Source organism: Lynx rufus, unplaced genomic scaffold (assembly GCF_022079265.1).
Source record: "Lynx rufus isolate CCGP_SWC_20201006 ecotype Redwood Valley unplaced genomic scaffold, mLynRuf1.p SCAF_7, whole genome shotgun sequence".
Classification (NCBI taxonomy): Eukaryota; Metazoa; Chordata; class Mammalia; order Carnivora; family Felidae; genus Lynx; species Lynx rufus.
In genome coordinates this window covers 55,192,471-55,212,867 of record NW_025814889.1, presented here as the reverse complement: position 1 = coordinate 55,212,867, position 20,397 = coordinate 55,192,471, and the positions used below count along the sequence as shown (strand labels likewise).

Below are 20,397 nucleotides of genomic sequence, written 5' to 3'. Positions count from 1 at the left end.
TAAAAGGTGAAAACTGTTGCTGAGGGTGTGTGTCGTGACAATGGCTATGGGAACCAACTTTGACCCTTCAGTGTGGATAGAGCTTTAGGCTACATACTGCTCTATTCCAATCATCTCTTCAGATTTCCTTCAAATGTTTGTAATTCTCTGCTGCTGCCAACCTACTGCTCTCTGACATGCACCCAGAAAAGGCTTTAAAATATGCATTGAATTGAACCAAATAGTAACTATTTGTTGGTGTCCTTTAAAAATTTTCTTTTAAGGGGGAAAAAAAAGTTACAGAGAGGGAGGGAGCCAAACCATGAGACTCAAGGACTGAGAATAAACTGAGGGTTGATGGGGCATGGGGGGAGAGGGGAAAGTGGGTGATGGGCATGGAGGAGGGCACTTGTTGGGATGAGCACTGAGTGTTGTATGGAATCCAATTTGACAATAAATTATATTTTTAAATAAATAAATAAAACTTTCTTTTAGAAAGTTAAATAAACTCTTGTGCTTGATAAATCCTAAATGCTAACTTAAAAACAAGGACTCATTTCCATGCCTTCATCACTTAAAATGAAATACTAACCTGAATGATAAACAGAACCGTTCCTTTTCAACAGTTGGTGGCATCTATACTGTGATTCAGACGAAGGCCAAAACCACAGCAGATGAATGGGGAGACAATTATTTTCTGATTGGCCCCTATTTTGAGCATAATATGAAGACTCAGGTGGAACGGTGTGAACCTATAAATGATGCTATCAGAAGAGCAGTGGATACAATGAATAAACATGGCTGCCAGGTAAGGGACACCGACTGACACTTCACCCAGCAAGACCTAGTAAAACTGTTATGCGAGAACAGACCACCATTCACATGACCTCACAAGAGAAGACTATCTCCTTAGGGAAAAGGACTGGGTTTGTGAGAAAGATGATCAATTTAAGTGTAAATAGGTTACATTTGAGGCACTTTGTGAAAACCATCAAGAAATGTCCAGTAGGGTTATAGGTTTGGAGCTCAACAAAAAGTATAGGATAGAGATGTTTGGGAGAAAGTTATTTGTGTTTAAATTGTAGTTGACATTATGGCTGTTGATAATATTATTCAGTAGAAGTTTATAGACTAAAAGCAGATGTTTTGAGCCAAACCTTGAGGGGAGTGTCAACATGTTAGAACATCTATATTAAAAAACAAAACAAAACAAAAAAAAAACCCCACAACTCAGAGATTGTAAAAGTAGAAACACAGCTAGTGATACAGAAACAAGGATGTACAAGTCCTAATCCTCAGAACCTGAAAATATGTTACCTTATATAGCAAAAGGATTTTGTATATTTGGGGCCCGAGGTGGGGAGATTACCTTGGATTATTGAGGTGGGCCCAATGTAATCACAGGGGTCCTTTTAAAAGAGAGTCAGTAGAGTCAGAATCAGAATGAAGATGTGCCAGTGGAAGGAGAGGTTGGCCTAATAAGTTTTGAAGATGGAGGAAAAGGCCACATGCCAAGGGATGCAGTAGCCTCTAGATGCTGGAAAAGGCCAGAAAACAGACTCCTCTAGAGACTACAGATTGACTGCGACTCTGCCAATGTGTGGATTTTAACTCACAAGACCTGTTTCAGATTAATGACTCCCAAACATGTAAGGTCATAAATTTGTGTTGTTTTAAGCCACTAGGTTTGTGGTAATCTGTTGCTATCATAACAGAATAGGTCAAAACAAGTGAGGAGTAAGTTTCAAGTATGAAGAAGGGATTAAGTCAATGAAAGATTAAACCAGGGTAAATTGGGTTTGGCAACATTCAGGTCTTTCATGGTAATCTTGTGAAATATAGCTTCAGGAGAGAAGAGGGTTAAAGCAGATTGCAGTGGGTTGAGGAATGACTGAATTGGGAGGAAAAGGGTACAGAAGCTGTGTCAATGAGAGTTTTCTATGAGAAAAAAGGATAATTAAGTAGTTTGCAAATGGCATTGTTTTGAGAATTAGTGTTTTATTAAATGTGAGACCTGATCATATTTATATGCCAAAAGGAAACACCTAGCAGACAGGAAGAAGTTGAAAATTCATAAGAAATGGACAATTGAAGAGAGTAAGATCACTGAGAATTGGAGAGGGAACACAATCCAAAGCACTATCGAGAGGATTATTTTCCCCCTTTGACTCAAACAGAAAATAAAAGGATGAATGCAAATAGAGATAAGTTGATCAAGAAGCAGGATGGTCTCATTTTTGATGATCTTGCTGAAGTAGGAGTTGAAGGTCATCTTGTATGAGTTAGGAGGAAAGTGTTAAAATAAGATCATTTGAGGAAGAAGATCTGAAAAAGGAAGATGAAAGAATTTCTGGACACCTTGAGGTATACTCATAACTTTTTAGCGGCACAAATATACATGACTGTGACTTTCTCCAGCAACCAGTAGCCTGAGGGTAAGTAAGTGCAGGAAGTTGAATAATTGGGGATTCAGTGATGTTTAATTTCAGCAATGGGATGAGGTGGCACAAGTCCTGGAGGTAATTAAGCAATTGACTGAATTAATGGTTGAAATTGATGGACAGTTATATCTAAAATGGATAGGAAAAGGAAGCAAAGTCAGAAAGGAGGCAGTGATATAGGAAAAAATGGAAGGTTCCAGGAACTGGAGGTCTTGAAGAGGAAAAAAAAAAGAACATACACACTGGGAGAAACAGAGTGAGAGAAGTGCAGGTATAGACATTGTGGGCAAGTAATAATTCCATTATTATTATACCAGAGGAGGAATAGTTTGGGTTTTGACAAGGATAACGATGCAGCCATGAGCTTGGGTGGCTGAAATGCCATGGACATGAAGCTCTTTGAAGTTAATAAAGTCAGATAACTATGAGGTAAATGTGTAAGATAAAATCTTGGATTTTGAAATTGCCCAGAAAAAGATGGAAAAATAACCAGATGATTAATAGAACAAGGAAAGGTAGTATGTTTGAATACCATAAATTTCAAAGATGTCTTTATACACAAATAATAAAATTTCAGTGTAATGAAAAAAATCCAAACTTCCTTCACACTCATCCCAGGAATATAGTTTCTGGGGGTGGAAAAATGAGAAGCCCTCATTGAGATGTCCATGTGGGTAGCAGCATCTACAAGTTATATGCAAGGCTTAAGATGCAGAAGATTTAAATGAAGGGAACTTGAGTTCCCACAGAGCACCAGGGAAATATATCAGTGAGTGTAGCATAGAGAACATAAGAAAATAAGAGAGGGATGCCTGTTGTACTATTGGGGTGAAATAATAAGACTCTGGAAGGGGCTTGCATTTAAAGCTCTTGTGAAAGAAGAGGGAGATGAAAAGCATAATGGACTGATTGATCTCAAGGTTCTAAATGTATTTCTGATGTACGGATGTTTCTGTTATAGCCAAGAAGTCACTGGAAGCCAATACAAGCTAGCTTACATTCTCTAGTATCAACACTTCTCTATGACCCTAGCTCACTGTATCATATGTCACATATTAGGCACTAGTCATTGAATGAATACATAAATCAATGAATGTGCCAAAGAGAAAACTATTCAAAAGTTGTTTGGGGCTCAGGAAAACTCAGTCTGAAAAGGGAGGAATGCCATGATAAATGCTAATCACAATGGGAGCAACCGACAGATAATGGGGGTCTTTCACAGTTGTCCAAGGCTAGATGGGAGAGAAATCACCATGCATTCCTGAGTCCTGTGCAACAGAATGATGATCAAATGGGCTTTCAAGCTCTCCAAATTCAGCGTTGGGTGGAGTCACAAGGGTCAATATTTAAACATGTGGACACATTCAGTTTACCCAATGAGAGGTTCTTAGTTTTCACCAATTTCCAAGAAGTGCTTGAAGTGATGTATGGAGTGGGGCGCCTGGGTGGCGCAGTCGGTTAAGCGTCCGACTTCAGCCAGGTCACGATCTCGCGGTCCGTGAGTTCGAGCCCCGCGTCAGGCTCTGGGCTGATGGCTCAGAGCCTGGAGCCTGTTTCCGATTCTGTGTCTCCCTCTCTCTCTGCCCCTCCCCCGTTCATGCTCTGTCTCTCTCTGTCACAAAAATAAATAAACGTTGAAAAAAAAAATTTAATAAAAAAAAAAAAAGAAGTGATGTATGGAGTTACATACCATGAAATAGCAGAATAAACATAAAATAAAACTCAAGACAAAAGAATGTGTAAATTACTGTAGAAAAAATAGAGGCCAAAAAGAAAGTTAAAACTTACATATACAGTGATTATATAATTACAATTGGAAAAAAAATGAGAGCTAATACATTAAAACTTGTACAAAATAAAATAAGAATAAAGGACTTCAATTTGAAGAATGTAATAGGATTAGACTTTGAGCTGCTAGATTAAAGAGATAAAGTATCTTGGGCAATATATTTAGTTAAGACATCTGGCAGCAACCTATTGGGAAACACTTTGTGTCACCTTTTTTTTTTTTTTTTTGATAGAAGGAATGAAAGAAATAGTATACATTTGTCCACAGAAACACATTTTTCTAGCATGACCTATTATTACAAGTCCTGTTGCATATAGGGAAATAAGTGTCACCATAGACACTATATCCCACTACAAGTTAAAGATACAGACCAGTTCATCTTATGACTCTATCATAAAAACATAGACCATGATATTAAATCCTAAAACCATGAACTCAAGGTCACAGGAGGGTAATCAGAAACAGATGGACAAAGACCACATGATCTAGATACTTGGTTTTTAAATGACCACATTTAATGAAGAGCAAGAACTTGGAGGTTCTAGATGAATGGATGAAAGCCCATTCCATCTTCAGGCTCAAATATCAGATGCTTTGGGTCACCACTACAGCTTCCTATACAGCTTGGATCATCTGCTGTTGAGTTCTAAATAAAGTGTACATACTCTAAGCATAAATACCTTTTTCTCCCTTGCATTGCCTGTTATTACTGCAAGCCCATGTGTTCCTTATATGGCAGGTGTACTTTGGAAGGTGGCTGATAGAAGGGAGTCCTTACGTGGTGCTATTTGACATAGGCTCTTCGGCTTGGAACCTGGACAGGTGGAAGGGAGATCTCTGGGAAGCGTGCAGTGTCGGCATCCCTTATCATGACCGAGAAGCCAACGATATGCTAATATTCGGATCTTTAACCGCCTGGTTCTTAAAAGAGGTATAGTTTATCATATAGTCATACAACAGAGGAGGAACATGATTGTGGTCTGTGCCCAGCAATGATCCCATGATTTTGAGATTAAGCTAAATGCAATGATGCCATCATGATTGTCCTAATACATTTCAAAAGAATCTGAGAAAGTGTTAGTTTTCCTCTAACTAGATACTAGCCTTTGGGATGGTTGATGATCATGCACTATGTACATGAATTCTAGACTTATGGGAGTAGAAAGTAGCTTGAAATATTTGGTTTTGTTTATGCATGAGTACTTGTGCAGTTGCAGTGGCTTTTAGATATTTTCATCATTTTCTAAGGGCTGAAGTGATCTCAGCAGGTGCTAAGGAGTCCACAGTAGTGCAATATCCCCAAAATGAAAAAAAATTAAAAAATAAAAAACCAAGAGCCTTAGAAATCAATTCCTGTGAAACAAGCCAAGCCTGCACTTTCTTAAGCTCTCAAAGCATGGCAGGAGGATTTTTTTTTTGCATTCCTTGCATTAACTCAAAATGATTATGCCTAACTTAAAAATCAGATGGTGAAGGAAGAACATCCCTAGCAAAGGGGGGTGTAGTCTAAGGACAAATCACAGAACTGCATGCTTGGCAGTGTGTCCCCTTGACCAGTCTTTCTTACCGATGAAGTCATATTCCAATAGCCACAAAAAGGTTGCCTTGAAGTCAAGGGGAAGGTGAAGGGGCAGTCCCATTGCTTGTGTTGGTGACAGAATTAGGAGAACAGGGTGAGGGTACTGACAAGATCTGGCTTAATGACAGTAAGCAGTTTTGTGTTATCATCAGTTGGTGGAACCAACTCTCCCTCTGAAAACTGCCTCCCTGAGCCACTGCCCCCCAGGACTGAGGTCAGCTTCCGTGTGTGCGTGTGTGTGTGTGTGTGTGTGTGTGTGTGTCTGCCCTCTTCCTTTCTGTTAAAGAGAACTGGAGAGGAGAGAAGGAAGAAAATAAAGCCCCGATATTCTCTAAAATAAAGCCGTTTCAGAAACAGAAATTTTCTTTGATTCAAAGGGTAAATAAAGACATTGACAAAAATCCCAGGCTGCTGGGCAAGCCCTGTTTCTGCAGTCACCTCTTGGATGCTACCAATCTGTGCAACTGCTAATAACTGTGAGGAAATTTTGAAGAGCAGGTACTCTGAAATACAAAGGTCCTAGCCTAAGTCGGTGGTTCTCAAAGAGTATTTCCATGGGCCACCAGCAGCATCGCCTGCAAACGTGTAAGACATGAGAATGAGAGCTCTTGCCTCCAGCCCAGAATTATTGAATCAGATTACCTGGTGATGGGACCCAGATATCCATGATTAACCAGCCTTCCAGGTGATGCTGATGTTCTCTAAATGTGAGAACTGCCTCCTTGGGTAAACTTTCGGCTTCCCAATTCTCTGCTCAGTTTTCTTGAATGCACATGTTTTGCGTTATCAATTCTACTCCCTCATTGAGGAAATAGGCAGTCATAATGGCAGTGGGATGTAAATATTAAAAGTAGAATGTAAAGGGTGAAACAAGGTAAGTTTAAGGCAAAGAAACTGACACCTCCCTAGTTTTAGATCTAGACCGGGATTAGACCTATGTTCTCAGGGTCTTACTAAACTAGGATTTGCTTCTAAACAAGTTATTAGTCCCCTTCTGCCCAGTTCCATATTCTTAAAATAATATGTCAGTTAAAATGTTTTTGGGTGCAAATAACAGAAAATCCAAATAAGATGGAGTTAAAACATGAAGTCATTTATTGTTTGTTTCAAAAGAAGCTTGTAAGAGGGTAGTCCCAACTGATTCAGCTGCTCAGCGAGATCTTCAAGAATATTATTGCTATTATTCATTCATCCATTCAATGAATATTTATTGAATGCCTCCTGTGCATTTGTTCTATGAGGCCCCTCTGTAGATACAAAAAATAAATCTGATCCATTACTGCAAGGAAGGATTATACCATAAAAATACATAGGTTTTATGAACATGCAGCTAAATCCTATAAAACAATTCTGCTTGCTAAATCTGTACACATCATGTTTAACTCTCTTTAAATTTTGCTAAAATTAACAGGTATGATAACTTTCCTTATGCTGTGGGTCACGGGCAAGGTCAGGCTTTACCAACTGTTTTAAATGCTTCTTCTCTGATGTAGGTGACGGATCATGCAGATGGGAAACATGTCATTGCCCAATTCCACGAATGGCAGGCAGGAACTGGACTGATCCTTTCTCGAGCTCGGAAGCTTCCTATCGCTACAATATTTACCACTCATGCCACACTGCTTGGCAGGTATCTCTGTGCAGCAAACATTGATTTCTACAACCATCTCGATAAGGTAAAAAGTCCTTCCTCCTTCCTCCCTCACCACCTTTCTTTCTGATCCTTGAAACTGAAAGATGAGAAGTATTGATCTTTACATTTCATCTGCCAGCCAGATGGCAGAAATGCCCTTTTAACTAATCAATATTCATGACAAAGCCTCCCCTGAGGTGACAGCTGATTCAGTTTAACTTTGTTCAGAGTGCAGTAGAGTGTTGTGGTGACAGGCCGATGTCTACCTACTTTGGAGCGACAAACCCAAGATCCCAGGAGGCATGGTGGGTGTAGGTGGGTTGGACTCCTGTCTACCCTGAAGCTGGAGAAACACGGTGAGAATGCTAGATCCACACGAGCTCTGAGTGGCAGCTACAGATCAAGGGTTCTAGGCATACAGCTTGCACTATGGGTCTTCCTCTCTCCTTTGAATGAATAAATGGTCAGGTTTCTCCTGTAACTCTGCAATGTGTAGGTGGAGTTTTGTGGGAGGGTCAAGTAAGACAGTTTATTTAGAACAGGGATGTGGATCCTTGGTGATCAAACAGTTGGGTTTCCTTATCCTAGTGGATTGCCCAACTCTAAAGAGGACCAAAGTCATTCAGTCTTGACTTTTTTCTTTTGTTTTCTGTCAGTTAAATCAGATTAATAAAAATATATCTTTTATATCATCATGTCAATAATATCAACAAAGTATCTGAGTACCACAAAGTCAGGCTTTTACATATTTGGTATCTATATTGCCAATGAAATCAACTTAGCATTTTAGGGTCCTATTTACTGTCAGAAAAATTAGGAAGTTGGAAAGTTGATTTGTAAACACTTCCCCAGTTTAAAAAAGTCCTAGGATTCTGTGGAAATAATATGTGCATGTGTGAGTGGTGTGTATGTGTGTGTGAGAGAGAGAGGGAGAGAGAGAGAGTTTGTAATACGTGAACACTTAGATAACAGTAGTGGTAAGCTGTCCTACTATCCCAAAGACCTCTGAGTGCAGGAAAGTTCTTGCTGACAACCTTTAACATTGGAAAATCAATTTGTGGTCTTAATGAGAGTTTTTCTATAAAAAGGTCAGACTAATCTAAAGGTCAGATTGTAAACATAAGATGTACATTCAAAATAAAGTCAGATCAGGGAAATTTCCTGATGGTATGTACTAATGGTAGACTGATAAGGGCAAACCAGTGATCTGTGATAAGCTCAGAAACCTTATTTCCCAGAAAAGAGCAGACTTTGGTTTTTGTGAAAGAGAAAATATTGGAGAAGCATATCAAGTATTTTACTTCAGTATACTTAAGACCATTATATAGTAACAATTAATAAAAACAACTAATAAATTCATTGGATATTATTAGTTGCTTTTAAGTAAAAAAATGATTACAGTATATAGTTACATAATTCAATTTATCCTCTTAATAAAATATCCTTTTATATCATACTTGTTTCAAATAGGATATATCTCACCAGCTTAAAGCTCTTCACTGGTTGAAATATGTGAGCTTAGTCAGCCCCAGCCTGTCTTTCTAGTAAAATATCCTTCCCAGCAGTGTGAGTATAGATCATAAGTAGTTAGGAACTAGATTTTGAGTTAAACTCCTAATCATTTTTCACAGAAAAAGCCCCCATAATCATTTTCTACAGCAGATCCCCCCACCTCATGCTCACAATAGGTTCAGAATTTGGATGTTGCATAATAACAACAAATTGTATACATGAAAATTTTTTAAAAGTTCAACATAAGAGATGAGTCATAATTTAGTCTTTGATGCAAGACCCAGAATCAGGTAAGCTCTGAATCTGGCAAAATAAATATGGGGGAGAAATGGGAACAAGAATAATAGTACCCAACTGTTATAAAAACAGAAAGAGTAGGAGCACCTGGGGGGCTCAGTCAGTTGAACCACTGACTTCAGTTCAGGTCATGATCTCACAGTTCATGAGTTCAAGCCCTGTATCAGGCTTGCTGCTATCAGCACAGAGCCTGATTCAGATCCTCTGCCCCCACCCCTCCCTGCCTCTCTCCTGCTTGCACTCTCTCAAAAATAAAAATTAAAATTAATTTAAAAACAGAAAGAGTAGAACTATTTCACTTAAATTTTAATTGCTCACTGAAAATGTTTAGTTAATAGCCAGTTCAAAAGGACTTTGATGTCGCTTTAAGTTTTTAGTTAACTCTGTTAACTAAAATAGCATTTCAACCATTTTCAGCCAGCATATCAGTCTTCTGAGACTCTCCAAGAAGATATTTCCAAATTCATTTTTATTGGTCTAGCCATTGATCGATTTTCCCCTCAATTATAATGGCTACATAACTACTGCTTTAAAAAAGGCCATTAATTTTCTTATGCTTTGGATTCTCTTTCTTTGATGATATCAGGATTTCCTGGGTGGAAATGTAAGGACGGTGTTGTCTGGATGGAAATGAACAGACAGTGAAAGAAACCATAGACAATTGCTTGATGGATTTTAACTCTTCCATCTGACCAAGTTTTGAGCTCATCACCTTCAATCACAGGATTATCATCCTCTATCACTAGACTGTGCTTTGCTGACTTATCTATGCTTTGCCTCACTTTTTGTTCTTTTTTACACATTTTCCTGAATTCAGGAAAAAGTAATGAGAAATACAAAAATGTAGGAAAGTAAGATCCATGGTCAAAATATCCAGGGCCAGATATGTCCTAGATGTTGGAATTACCAGACAGAGATTTTAACAGGCTATCATAAACATGCGGAAAAGTGGACAATATGTATAAACACCTAGAGTTGCTGTAAACCACAGATGTGGCAAGCATACTGCAGGCCTGGAAGGTAATGGACCCCACAGGACCAGGAAAAGGCACATGCCTGTCTTCGTGGAGACCTTTCACGGGATCACGAGGCCTCTACTATTCTCCCTTTGTATATCTGCGTACTTGGTGTGCTCATCTAGACATCCTATCTTCTTATCTCTAAATGTCCAGATGGTAAACCCTTCCCATATATGAAATCTTATTACTTTCTACAATACCAACAGAAATAACAATAATGATGATGATTATAGGTAAAGTTATTGAGCACTTTCCATGTGCCAGGCGCTTTTCTAAACATCTGTTATGTGTTATCTCATTTAATCTTCACAAAAGCTCAGTAACAGAAAACATTTCATACTTTTTCCAGAGTTATTTTTTCTAAGCATAGACCATCTTTATCATATGTTTAAATGAGCCCTTTTAGTGCTTTCCACTGTATACAGGACAAAGGCTAACTTTCTAGCCTTGTCTATTGCCTTACTATGTCTCCTACATTCTATACTCTCTGCTACGGTCACATCAGATGCTATTTTTCTGCACATGCTATTTGACTTTATATTTTTTTTACTTAAAAAATAGTTATTCATTTGTTTTGAGAGAAAGAGAGAGAGAGAGTGAGCAGGGGAGGGGCAGAGCCTGACATGGGGCTCGATCCCATGAAGCATGAGATCAGGACCTGAGCTGAAATCAAGAGTCAGATGCTTAACCGACTGAGCCACCCAGGAACCCTATTTGACTTTATGTACTTATTCTTTAGGGCAGTTAATTTTTCAATCCAAAATAACCTTTCCCCAAATTAAAGTTTCATGTCCCAGTTCAAATGCCGTTTTATTCACATACATCTGATCCTTGAACAATACAACTTGGAGGTAAAAAGATTAATAAATCATGGTCCTTGCCCTTGAAAATCTTACATTCTGGAAGTGATACTGACAATATAAACACTTGCATAGTATGAGCTATGTTTCCCTATTCTCAGTCCCACTCTGTAAATCAGTTTCACTCTGACCCTATGCCTTCCTCAGGCACTTACCTATTTCTGCCTAATTTTAACCTGTTTTCTCACTAATTTATAAGCTCTTTGAGGGCTACAGAAACAATAAATTACTCAACAAATATTGATTGAATGACAGATTTGATTGAATAAATGAGACCAGACATATAAGCCTTTGGGAAAACTTCAGCTGATCCAAGGATGCCATATAGAGCCTGATTCAAACATTTTCAGATAAATAGTTGCAAACATTACAGACAAGAAAGAACCCTCTAAGACTTTCTTTGTTGTAGTCTTTAGAATCATCTACTTAGTCTTTTTCGGTATTTTCCTCTATATGGGACAGTAGTTACTGGGACTGACTTGGTCGAGCTGGAGTCTAAATGTTCTAAAAGCAGGAGGTAGCACAATCTTGGAGTCAGACTGATAAAGGATCAGTTTAGGGCTCTGCTAAGACACTTAATAGGAATGTGGTCTTGGGCAGATTTCCTAACCTCTACAAGCTTCAAGTTTCCCCTTCACAAAATGAAGACACAATACAAGCCTTAGTGGTTTATGAGGATTAATATGACATCATGCTTAGAAGAGAGCTTGATGAGTACTGTTGAGCTTCTAATACTCTTTATTATGGAAAACACCCTGCTAATATAATACCAGAAACTTGATATACTTTTCTCTCTTAAACACAGCTAGTTTCATCTGCAGCTATGTGAGACATAATATTCAGCAGCTAAGCAAAATGGCAAAAGCCCATAACCGTTGCCAACTATTTAATCAATTGTTTGGTGTTTGGCTTGTTGGTTTTTAAAGTTGTTTTGTTTTTTTTTTTTAAGTTAAGATACCCAGAATAAAGGATGATTGCACAATTTAACACACCATCCAATTAAAGTAACCATACACCTCTTGAAATTATACAGTGGTAGGAATTATATAACCCTGGAAAATCATTTGTCTTTTCTCTTTGTCAGAAAGCTTTTCAGTGAATTAAGGGTGATAATAATTATCCTATTTTCAGTATCGACTTTACTGTCGGCTTTGTTTCTTTGCTTATGGGGAAAATATGATAAGGTCCTTGGAGAAAGTAATTAGCTCAATGTTTATAAAATGTAAGGTAAGTTAATATAATTAAGATATCAAAAATTAAGAATTCTAAGTAATTACAGCAAAGTAGAAATATTCACATGAGGATTAAACAGCAGTTTAGAAGCAGAAATGAACAATACTTTTTAAAATGTTTATTTATTTATATTTTGAAAGAGGGCGGGGGGAGGGGCAGAGAGAGAGGGACAGAAAGAATTCCAAGCAGGCTCTGTGCTGTCTGTACAGAGCCTGATGCAGGGTTTCATCTCAGGAACCGTGAGATCAAGACCTGAGCTGAAATCAAGAGTCAGGCGCTTAACCGACTAAGCCACCCAGGTGCCCCTGAACAGTACTTTTTAAAGCATGAGTGGCTGGGGGTGCCTGGGTGGCTAAGTGGGCTAAGCGTCGGACTTTGGCTCAGGTTATGATCTTGCTGTCCATGGGTTTGAGCCCCACGTCAGCTCTGTGCTGACAGCTCAGAGCCTGGAGCCTACTTGGGATTCAGTCTCTCCCTCTCTCTCTCTGCCCCTCTCTCACTCATGCTCTGTCTCTCAAAAATAAACACTAAAAATTTTTTTAATAAAATAAATAAATAAATAAATAAATAAATAAATAAAGCGTGAGTGGGTATACATTTTAGTAATAGGTTTAATAAAAAGTTACTACTTTTTTCTGGTCATAAAATTTTACACAGTCTTGAAGAAAAACAGTATGAATATATGTGATTTTGTTTTCCTTGTGTAAATGGATCAGTACAGCTGATCCTTGAACAATACAGGTCTGAACTGCACAGGTTGACTCATGCACAGATTTTTCTTTTTTTTTTTTTTTTAATTTTTTTTTTTCAACGTTTATTTATTTTTGGGACAGAGAGAGACAGAGCATGAACGGGGGAGGGGCAGAGAGAGAGGGAGACACAGAATCGGAAACAGGCTCCAGGCTCCGAGCCATCAGCCCAGAGCCTGACGCGGGGCTCGAACTCACGGACCGCGAGATCGTGACCTGGCTGAAGTCGGACGCTTAACCGACTGCGCCACCCAGGCGCCCCGCACAGATTTTTCTAATAAGTACAGTACTATAAATGTATTTTCTCTTCCTTATGATATTCTTAACAGCATTTTCTTTTCTCTAGCTTATTATATTGTAAAAATACAGTATGTAACACATATACAAATATGTATTAATCAACTGTTTTTGTCATTGGTAAGGCTTCTGGTCAACAGTAGTCTACTAGTAGTTAAGTATGGGGGGGAGTCAAAAGTTAATTGCAGATTTCTGACTACACAGGGGGTCAATGCCAGTAACCTCCATGCTTTTCAAGCGTCAGTAGTATGAGAAAATGTGTTTGTGTTTTTGCTTTTTCCTTCTTTTTTTCTTTTAAACAGTTTGACATAGACAAAGAGGCTGGGGAAAGGCAGATTTACCACCGGTATTGCATGGAGCGAGCCTCTGTCCATTGTGCTCATGTGTTCACCACAGTATCTGAAATAACAGCAATAGAGGCAGAACATATGCTGAAGAGAAAGCCTGGTAATTATTATCTCTGAGTTTGTCAAAAATCTTTCAGTCCTAAATGACATTGAAGTATAAAAAATTTGTTTAAAACAAAGAAAAATCCATAAAATAATAGAGGAAAAATTGCATTCACTATTACCACCCAGATCTTTACACATATTTTAATTCTCAATTTCAGTAGCTTTGTAATAAAATGAACACTAAGCTATATCTACAACATAGTAGTGTTCAATCTGTGCTTGTTGAATGAATGAGCTATGCTTGAAATAGGCCTATGTCCTAGGGTTGTCACAGTGACTTGGTGGGTGTAAGCAAGTTAACTTTTTTATTTTAAGGAAATAAAAGTTCAGAAAATATCAGAAATTTGTGTGAGATTATGTCAGTCCTACATCTTATGACATTGCCCCATCAGTCCTGTTTAGTAGAAACATACTGTTTTACTTCTCCCAAGACCTTGAAAGCTTTTCTGGGAACTATCTCCAGATCCATCCAGAGGTTGCAATGCCAAGAGGCATGTTCATAAAACATAACTCTAGGTGCTTGGGTGGCTCAGTAGGTTAAGTGTCCGACTATTGCTTTTGACTTAGGTCATGATCTCATGGTTGTGAGATCAAGCCCCTCTCTGAGCTGACAGTTTGGAGCTTGCTTGGGAGTCTCTCTCCCTCTCTCTCTCTGTCCCTTCCCTGGTTGTGCTCTCTCTACCTCTTTCTCAAATTAAATAAATAAACTTTAAAAAAATTTGACTCTATCACCTGGCCACAGCAGATTGGTCCAGAGGCAGATACCCAGCATAAACCAGGCCAATCAGAATACTCCCACAGGAGGGAGTCTAAACAGATGAGTCTGTATGAATGCACTCTTGTATAACAGAAATGTCAGCTTTGAGGGGCATCTGGGTGGCTCAGTTGGTTGAGCGCCCAACTCTTGATTTTGGCTCAGGTCATGATCTCACAGTTGGTGAGATGGAGACCCACTGTCAGCACAGAGCCTGCTTGGAATTCACTCTCTCCCTCTTTCTCTGCCCCTCCCCCACTCCCTCTCTCTGCCTCAAAATAAAATAAATAAACATTAAAAAAAAGAAATGTCTGGGGCGCCTGGGTGGCGCAGTCGGTTAAGCGTCCGACTTCAGCCAGGTCACGATCTCGCGGTCCGTGAGTTCGAGCCCCGCGTCAGGCTCTGGGCTGATGGCTCAGAGCCTGGAGCCTGTTTCCGATTCTGTGTCTCCCTCTCTCTCTGCCCCTCCCCCGTTCATGCTCTGTCTCTCTCTGTCCCAAAAATAAATAAACGTTGAAAAAAAAAAAATTAAAAAAAAAAAAAAAAAAAAGAAATGTCAGCTTTGAAGCTGTTGGCAGTGCCCATTTTTCTTCTATGTTGTATGGGATGCAAAGAAGGCTAACCTACAGTGAAGTACAATGAAAAGCAGAAACAGACTCTAGATTCTCCACAGTGATTTAAACTAATGGTTTAAACCAATTCCTGAAGCCCAGAGAAGCCCTTGCCATGAGACACTAGCATCCTGTGAATAAATTCCTCATTATTATAGATAAACCAGGGTTAGGACCTATTCACACAGTGTTAGCACTGGGTCTGTTACTTGCGACCAAACAGTCCTAATTAATATATCCTCTTTCTTTAATCCCTGTGATCTTGTCTCTGGTTGTCTTTCTTCCAAATATAGGTTGTTGAATGTCTAGAGGAAGTATTTCAAGGTGCCAGATAATTAAAAAAAAAAAAGAATCCAAGAAATTTGAATCATGGCAGAATAAAGAGCCTATTCCTCTTTTGTCTTTCCAAGTATTCTCCAGCATTCAGTTGGATTATCACTGTCATGTCCCTTACAGAAACGTACTCCATCACCACGCTATTTCTTTCTTGCATATTTCCTGTTTCTTGCATACAGTATCTTTTTCTGAGCTTACAAAAATACTTGTGGGTTTTTTTTCCTGTTTTAAAATAAAACTTTCTCTTAAAGCTACTATCCTACCTGCACAATCTCATCCTTATATAGCTTTGTTTGTGAAACAATGAAAAAAAAATTCCAGAGGAAATAGAGTCATAATAAGGAGATATTCATATACATTTTGGGCTTCTATATCTTCTTGGACAATACAGCTGACCACCACAGTGGATAAAGGCATAGACCTCAGAGCCAGGCTGCCTTGTTTTTAAATCCTACCTCTGTTACTTTGTAGTTACTTTGATCTTGGCCAAATAACCTCTCAACAGGCCAGTTTCTTCATCTGTAAAATGAGGATAGCAAAATAACTTATACTTCCTGTGGTTTGACAAAAATTAAATTAATATTTATCAAATATACTAGAGTCTAGCACAAGGTAAGCACTATATAATGTTACGGAAAGATAAATACATTATAAGGGAGGATTGTCTACTATCCAGATCACTCTATACATTTCATCTAGGAATTATTCATGAGGGCTTTTACTAGAAACCTTGGCAACCTAAAATCCACTCTGCTGTGGGGAGGTATGCAAAGGAGTATAGCATTTGCCCAATTACTTAGTAAAAACTCATAAGAACCATGAGTTGTTTATATGAGAAATGACCAAGAAGCCTGAGTTTATTTTGTGGAACCATTTCAAAAGGGAGTTTGTTGGGGCACCTGGGTGGCTCAGTGGGTTAAGCATCTGACTTTGGCTCAGGTCACGATCTTGCGGTTCCAGCAGTTTGAGCCCTGCATCAGACTCTGTGCTGACAGGTCAGAGCCTGGAGCCTGCTTCAGATTCTGTGTTTCCCTCTCTCTCTCTGCCCCGCCCCCACTCACACTTTTTGTCTCTCTCTCTTTCTCTCTCTCAAAAATAAACAAACATTAAAAAAAAAACTTAAGGTAGTTTGTTAACTGTAAGATATCCTTCAAAAATAATGGTATATTTATAATTTTAACTCAAATCTCAAACCTAGCAAAAATCTCCAATGCCATATGTTAAATTTTTTTGACATAGCTTCTTTTTTTTATCTCATTTGTTTTTACTGCTACTAAATGCAACAACCCATGTATTCAAGTCAGTAGGTAGCTCTAATTTTGTACTCCAAGTAGTCTCTATCTTTCTTGTCACAGACTAGTATTCTGGAAAACAAAAATGTCTTCCTGCTTGAGTAAAATCTTCTGGGAATTAGAAATAAAGGCTTGCCTTTCCAGTTTTCCAAGTGGACAGAACATTTCCCACATAGTTGGTCAAAATAAGTTGCTAAGAGGTAGTTCAGTGTACAAAATGATTAAGACACAACACATGGAGGCAGAATGCATGGATTCTACTCCTACTGACACTTGTGTTCTCGGACAGATTCCTTAACAACTCTGTGCCTCCGTTTCTGTCTCTGAAAATGCAGATAAGAACACCTACTCCATTGGTTTTTGCAAGGATTAAATGAATTACATTTTAAAGTGTTTAGAACAGTGCCTGGTGCATAGTAAGCAATCAATAAAGGAAAATTATACTAATCATTATTAGTGCTTTTAATTAGATGTTTCATTGTACTAGTTAATATTGTTTTGGTCACACACTCCTGATTTCCTATATCAACAATTTATTGTGGAGTGTTACGAATTTTTAGTTCTATGCTAGAAACTAGAAATGTTAATAGACATCTAATTTTATATATTTAAGCACACTATTTTTCTACAATGGTACCCTCTCCCAAGAGAAGATATTTATGGTGATCTTATTTTTGCTTTTCCAGATGTAGTTACTCCAAATGGCTTGAGTGTTAAGAAATTTTCAGCAGTACATGAGTTTCAAAATCTACATGCCACATACAAGGCCAGGATCCAAGATTTTGTTCGAGGTCATTTCTATGGGTATGCTTTTCTTTATTAAAAAAAAAAAAAAGCACGGGGGCACCTGGGTGGCTCAGTCAGTTGGGTGTCTGACTTCGGCTCAGGTCATGGATGGATTCGAGCCCTGTGTCAGGCTCTGTGCTGACAGTATGGAGCCTGGAGCCTGCTTCAGATTCTTGTTTCACTCTCTCTCTCTCTCTCTCTGACCCTCCCCACTCACCCTCTGTCTCTCTCTCAAAAATAAATGAACATTTAAAACATTTTTTTAAAAATAGCACATGTTTTAGGGACCGATGACATAGAGAAAACAAGATTGTTATAGTAAATGTTTACCTTTCTCAGTCCCATTAAATTTTAACAGAATTCATTTGTACATTTTGTTGCTGTTGTCTTATTTTATTTGAAACTGTTTTGTTTTGTTTTAGTCATCTGGACTTTGACCTTGAAAAGACTTTGTTCCTTTTCATTGCTGGGAGATATGAGTTTTCAAACAAAGGAGCTGACATCTTCCTAGAAGCCTTATCCAGGTTAAATTTCCTGCTGAGGGTAAGAACACCCTAGGTGGTACACCATGTACTACTTTTATAACAGGACTTCCTTCTGTGAGAAGTAAAGAACTTTCTGGTTTCTTAGGATGTTTTCAAGAGAATACATGATTTTGATTACTTAAAATGACAACCTTATTCTAAAAATGACTCTGGTCTTTCAATTTGCTTATTGGGATTGCTACATTGTTCACCTGTATATTTACCAGATCAGATATTTTTTAAAGAAAGCCACAAGCTTATGGTGTTATGTTTTAAGATGACATTGTAACATTCCTTCTCCTGTCCCAAGAGTTAATCGATTGAAAGATAAATATGAGGAAATCAAGAAAACGCAGAACAAAATTTGCAATTTTTAAAACCAAAAAAGTCTTTAATGGAAGATGTGGCTTGGTATATGACACCAATAGGCTTCCTAATATTGAACTTGCTATTAGACCTCACTATCTCATCCCATTGCCCTCTTCCCCCAACCTAAGAAGGCCTTCAGAGGAACGTGTACCATGCACAGCTGGCAACCAAGCCTTTGCTCTCTGTACAACTGGGCAGACATACACAAATGCTTTTCCTCTCCCTATTCATCCGCCATGCCTCCCCCTGAGATTAAGAGTCTTGAATTGTGAAACTAGGAGATGTCCCACTACAGGGACACATGAAGGAGGGGAAAGGAGCCTCCCACTTCAATGTGGAATCATTTTTTTTTTTTTTTTTTTGCTCAGGAAGGTGAGACTTAATATAGGTTCCCAGTTAATCCAGCAATAAAACTTGTGCCAGTAGAAGCAGCTATACAAAATGGTATCATGTAAAAGCTAGTGATGAAAGTTACTGGCTTATATTCTAATTCTATCATGTAGAAATATAGAATAAATAAGAGTACATTATAGGTTATGGGTGTAGAATTTCAATCTTACTGAGATACCAAGACAATCTAAACTTTACTGAGCTCTGAACCACTGTCCAGTTAATTTTTTTTCTTGCACATAGATTTGTTTTTGCCTTAGAGCAGATATTGTACTAAGTATCCTAAAAGATTTCCTGATACCACATTAATAAGGAAGTAATACAATAATAAAGACCAGATGGATTTTTCTAGAATAGGCTGGAATAATCTTATTCCATAATATTCCTAGTATGTATCTATTCAACAAGCTTTATAGATGGAGTCAAAGCTATATCGAACATATATCATGTTTAGGGACATTATTAATCAATTTATCTATACATTTATTTAACAGTCACTTTAAATATATATATATATATATTTAATAATTTATTGTCAGGTTAGCTAACATACAGTGTATACATTGTAGTCTTGGCTTCAGGAATAGATTCCCTTGATTCATCACTTACATACAACACCCAGTTCTCATCCCAACAAGGGCCCTTCTTAATACCTATCACCTGTTTTCCCTGCCCCCCCCCAATCCCCCACCCCCATCAACCCTCAGTTTATTGTCTGTATTTTTAAAATTTTTTTTTTCAACGTTTATTTATTTTTGGGACAGAGAGAGACAGAGCATGAACGGGGGAGGGGCAGAGAGAGGGAGACACAGAATCGGAAACAGGCTCCAGGCTCTGAGCCATCAGCCCAGAGCCCGACACGGGGCTCGAACTCACGGACCGTGAGATCGTGACCTGGCTGAAGTCGGACGCTTAACCGACTGCGCCACCCAGGCGCCCCTTATTGTCTGTATTTAAGAGTCTCTTATGGTTTGCCTCCCTCTCTGTTTGTAACTTATTTTTCCTTCCCTTCCCCTATGGTCTTCTGTTAAGTTTCTCAAATTCCACATATGACTAAAACATATGATATCCATCTTTTTCTGACTGACTTATTTCACTTAGCATAATACTCTCCAATTCCATCAGCATTGTTGCAAATGGCAAGATTTCATTCCTTTTCACTGCTGAGTAGTATTCTATTGTGTGTGTGTGTGTGTATATATATATATATGCCACATCTTCCTTATACATTCATCAGTTGATGAATTTGGGATCTTTCCATTATTTGGCTATTGATAGCACTGCTATAAACATTGGGGTACATGTACCCCTACAAATCAGCACTCCTGTATCCTTTTGATAAATTCCTAGAAGTGCTATTGCTGTGTCGTAGGGTAATTCTATTTTTAATTTTTTGAGGAAACTCCACACTATTTTCCAGAGTGACTGCATAAATGTGTGTGTGTGTGTGTGTGTGTGTGTGTGTGTGTGTATGTTTAATGTTTATTTATTTATT

At 38.4% G+C, this 20,397-nt stretch overlaps 1 protein-coding gene across 1 annotated transcript in view; it reads left to right on the top strand.

Annotated features, from left to right (window-relative positions):
- Positions 1-20,397, top strand: part of GYS2 (glycogen synthase 2) — a 51,046-nt gene that overhangs the window by 8,410 nt on the left and 22,239 nt on the right. The window contains exons 2-7 of the mRNA XM_047067334.1: positions 606-787; positions 4,949-5,140; positions 7,282-7,464; positions 13,691-13,835; positions 17,520-17,637; positions 18,042-18,162. Coding sequence (XP_046923290.1) covers positions 606-787; positions 4,949-5,140; positions 7,282-7,464; positions 13,691-13,835; positions 17,520-17,637; positions 18,042-18,162 — 941 coding nt within the window. The remainder of the gene's footprint in view (positions 1-605; positions 788-4,948; positions 5,141-7,281; positions 7,465-13,690; positions 13,836-17,519; positions 17,638-18,041; positions 18,163-20,397) is intronic.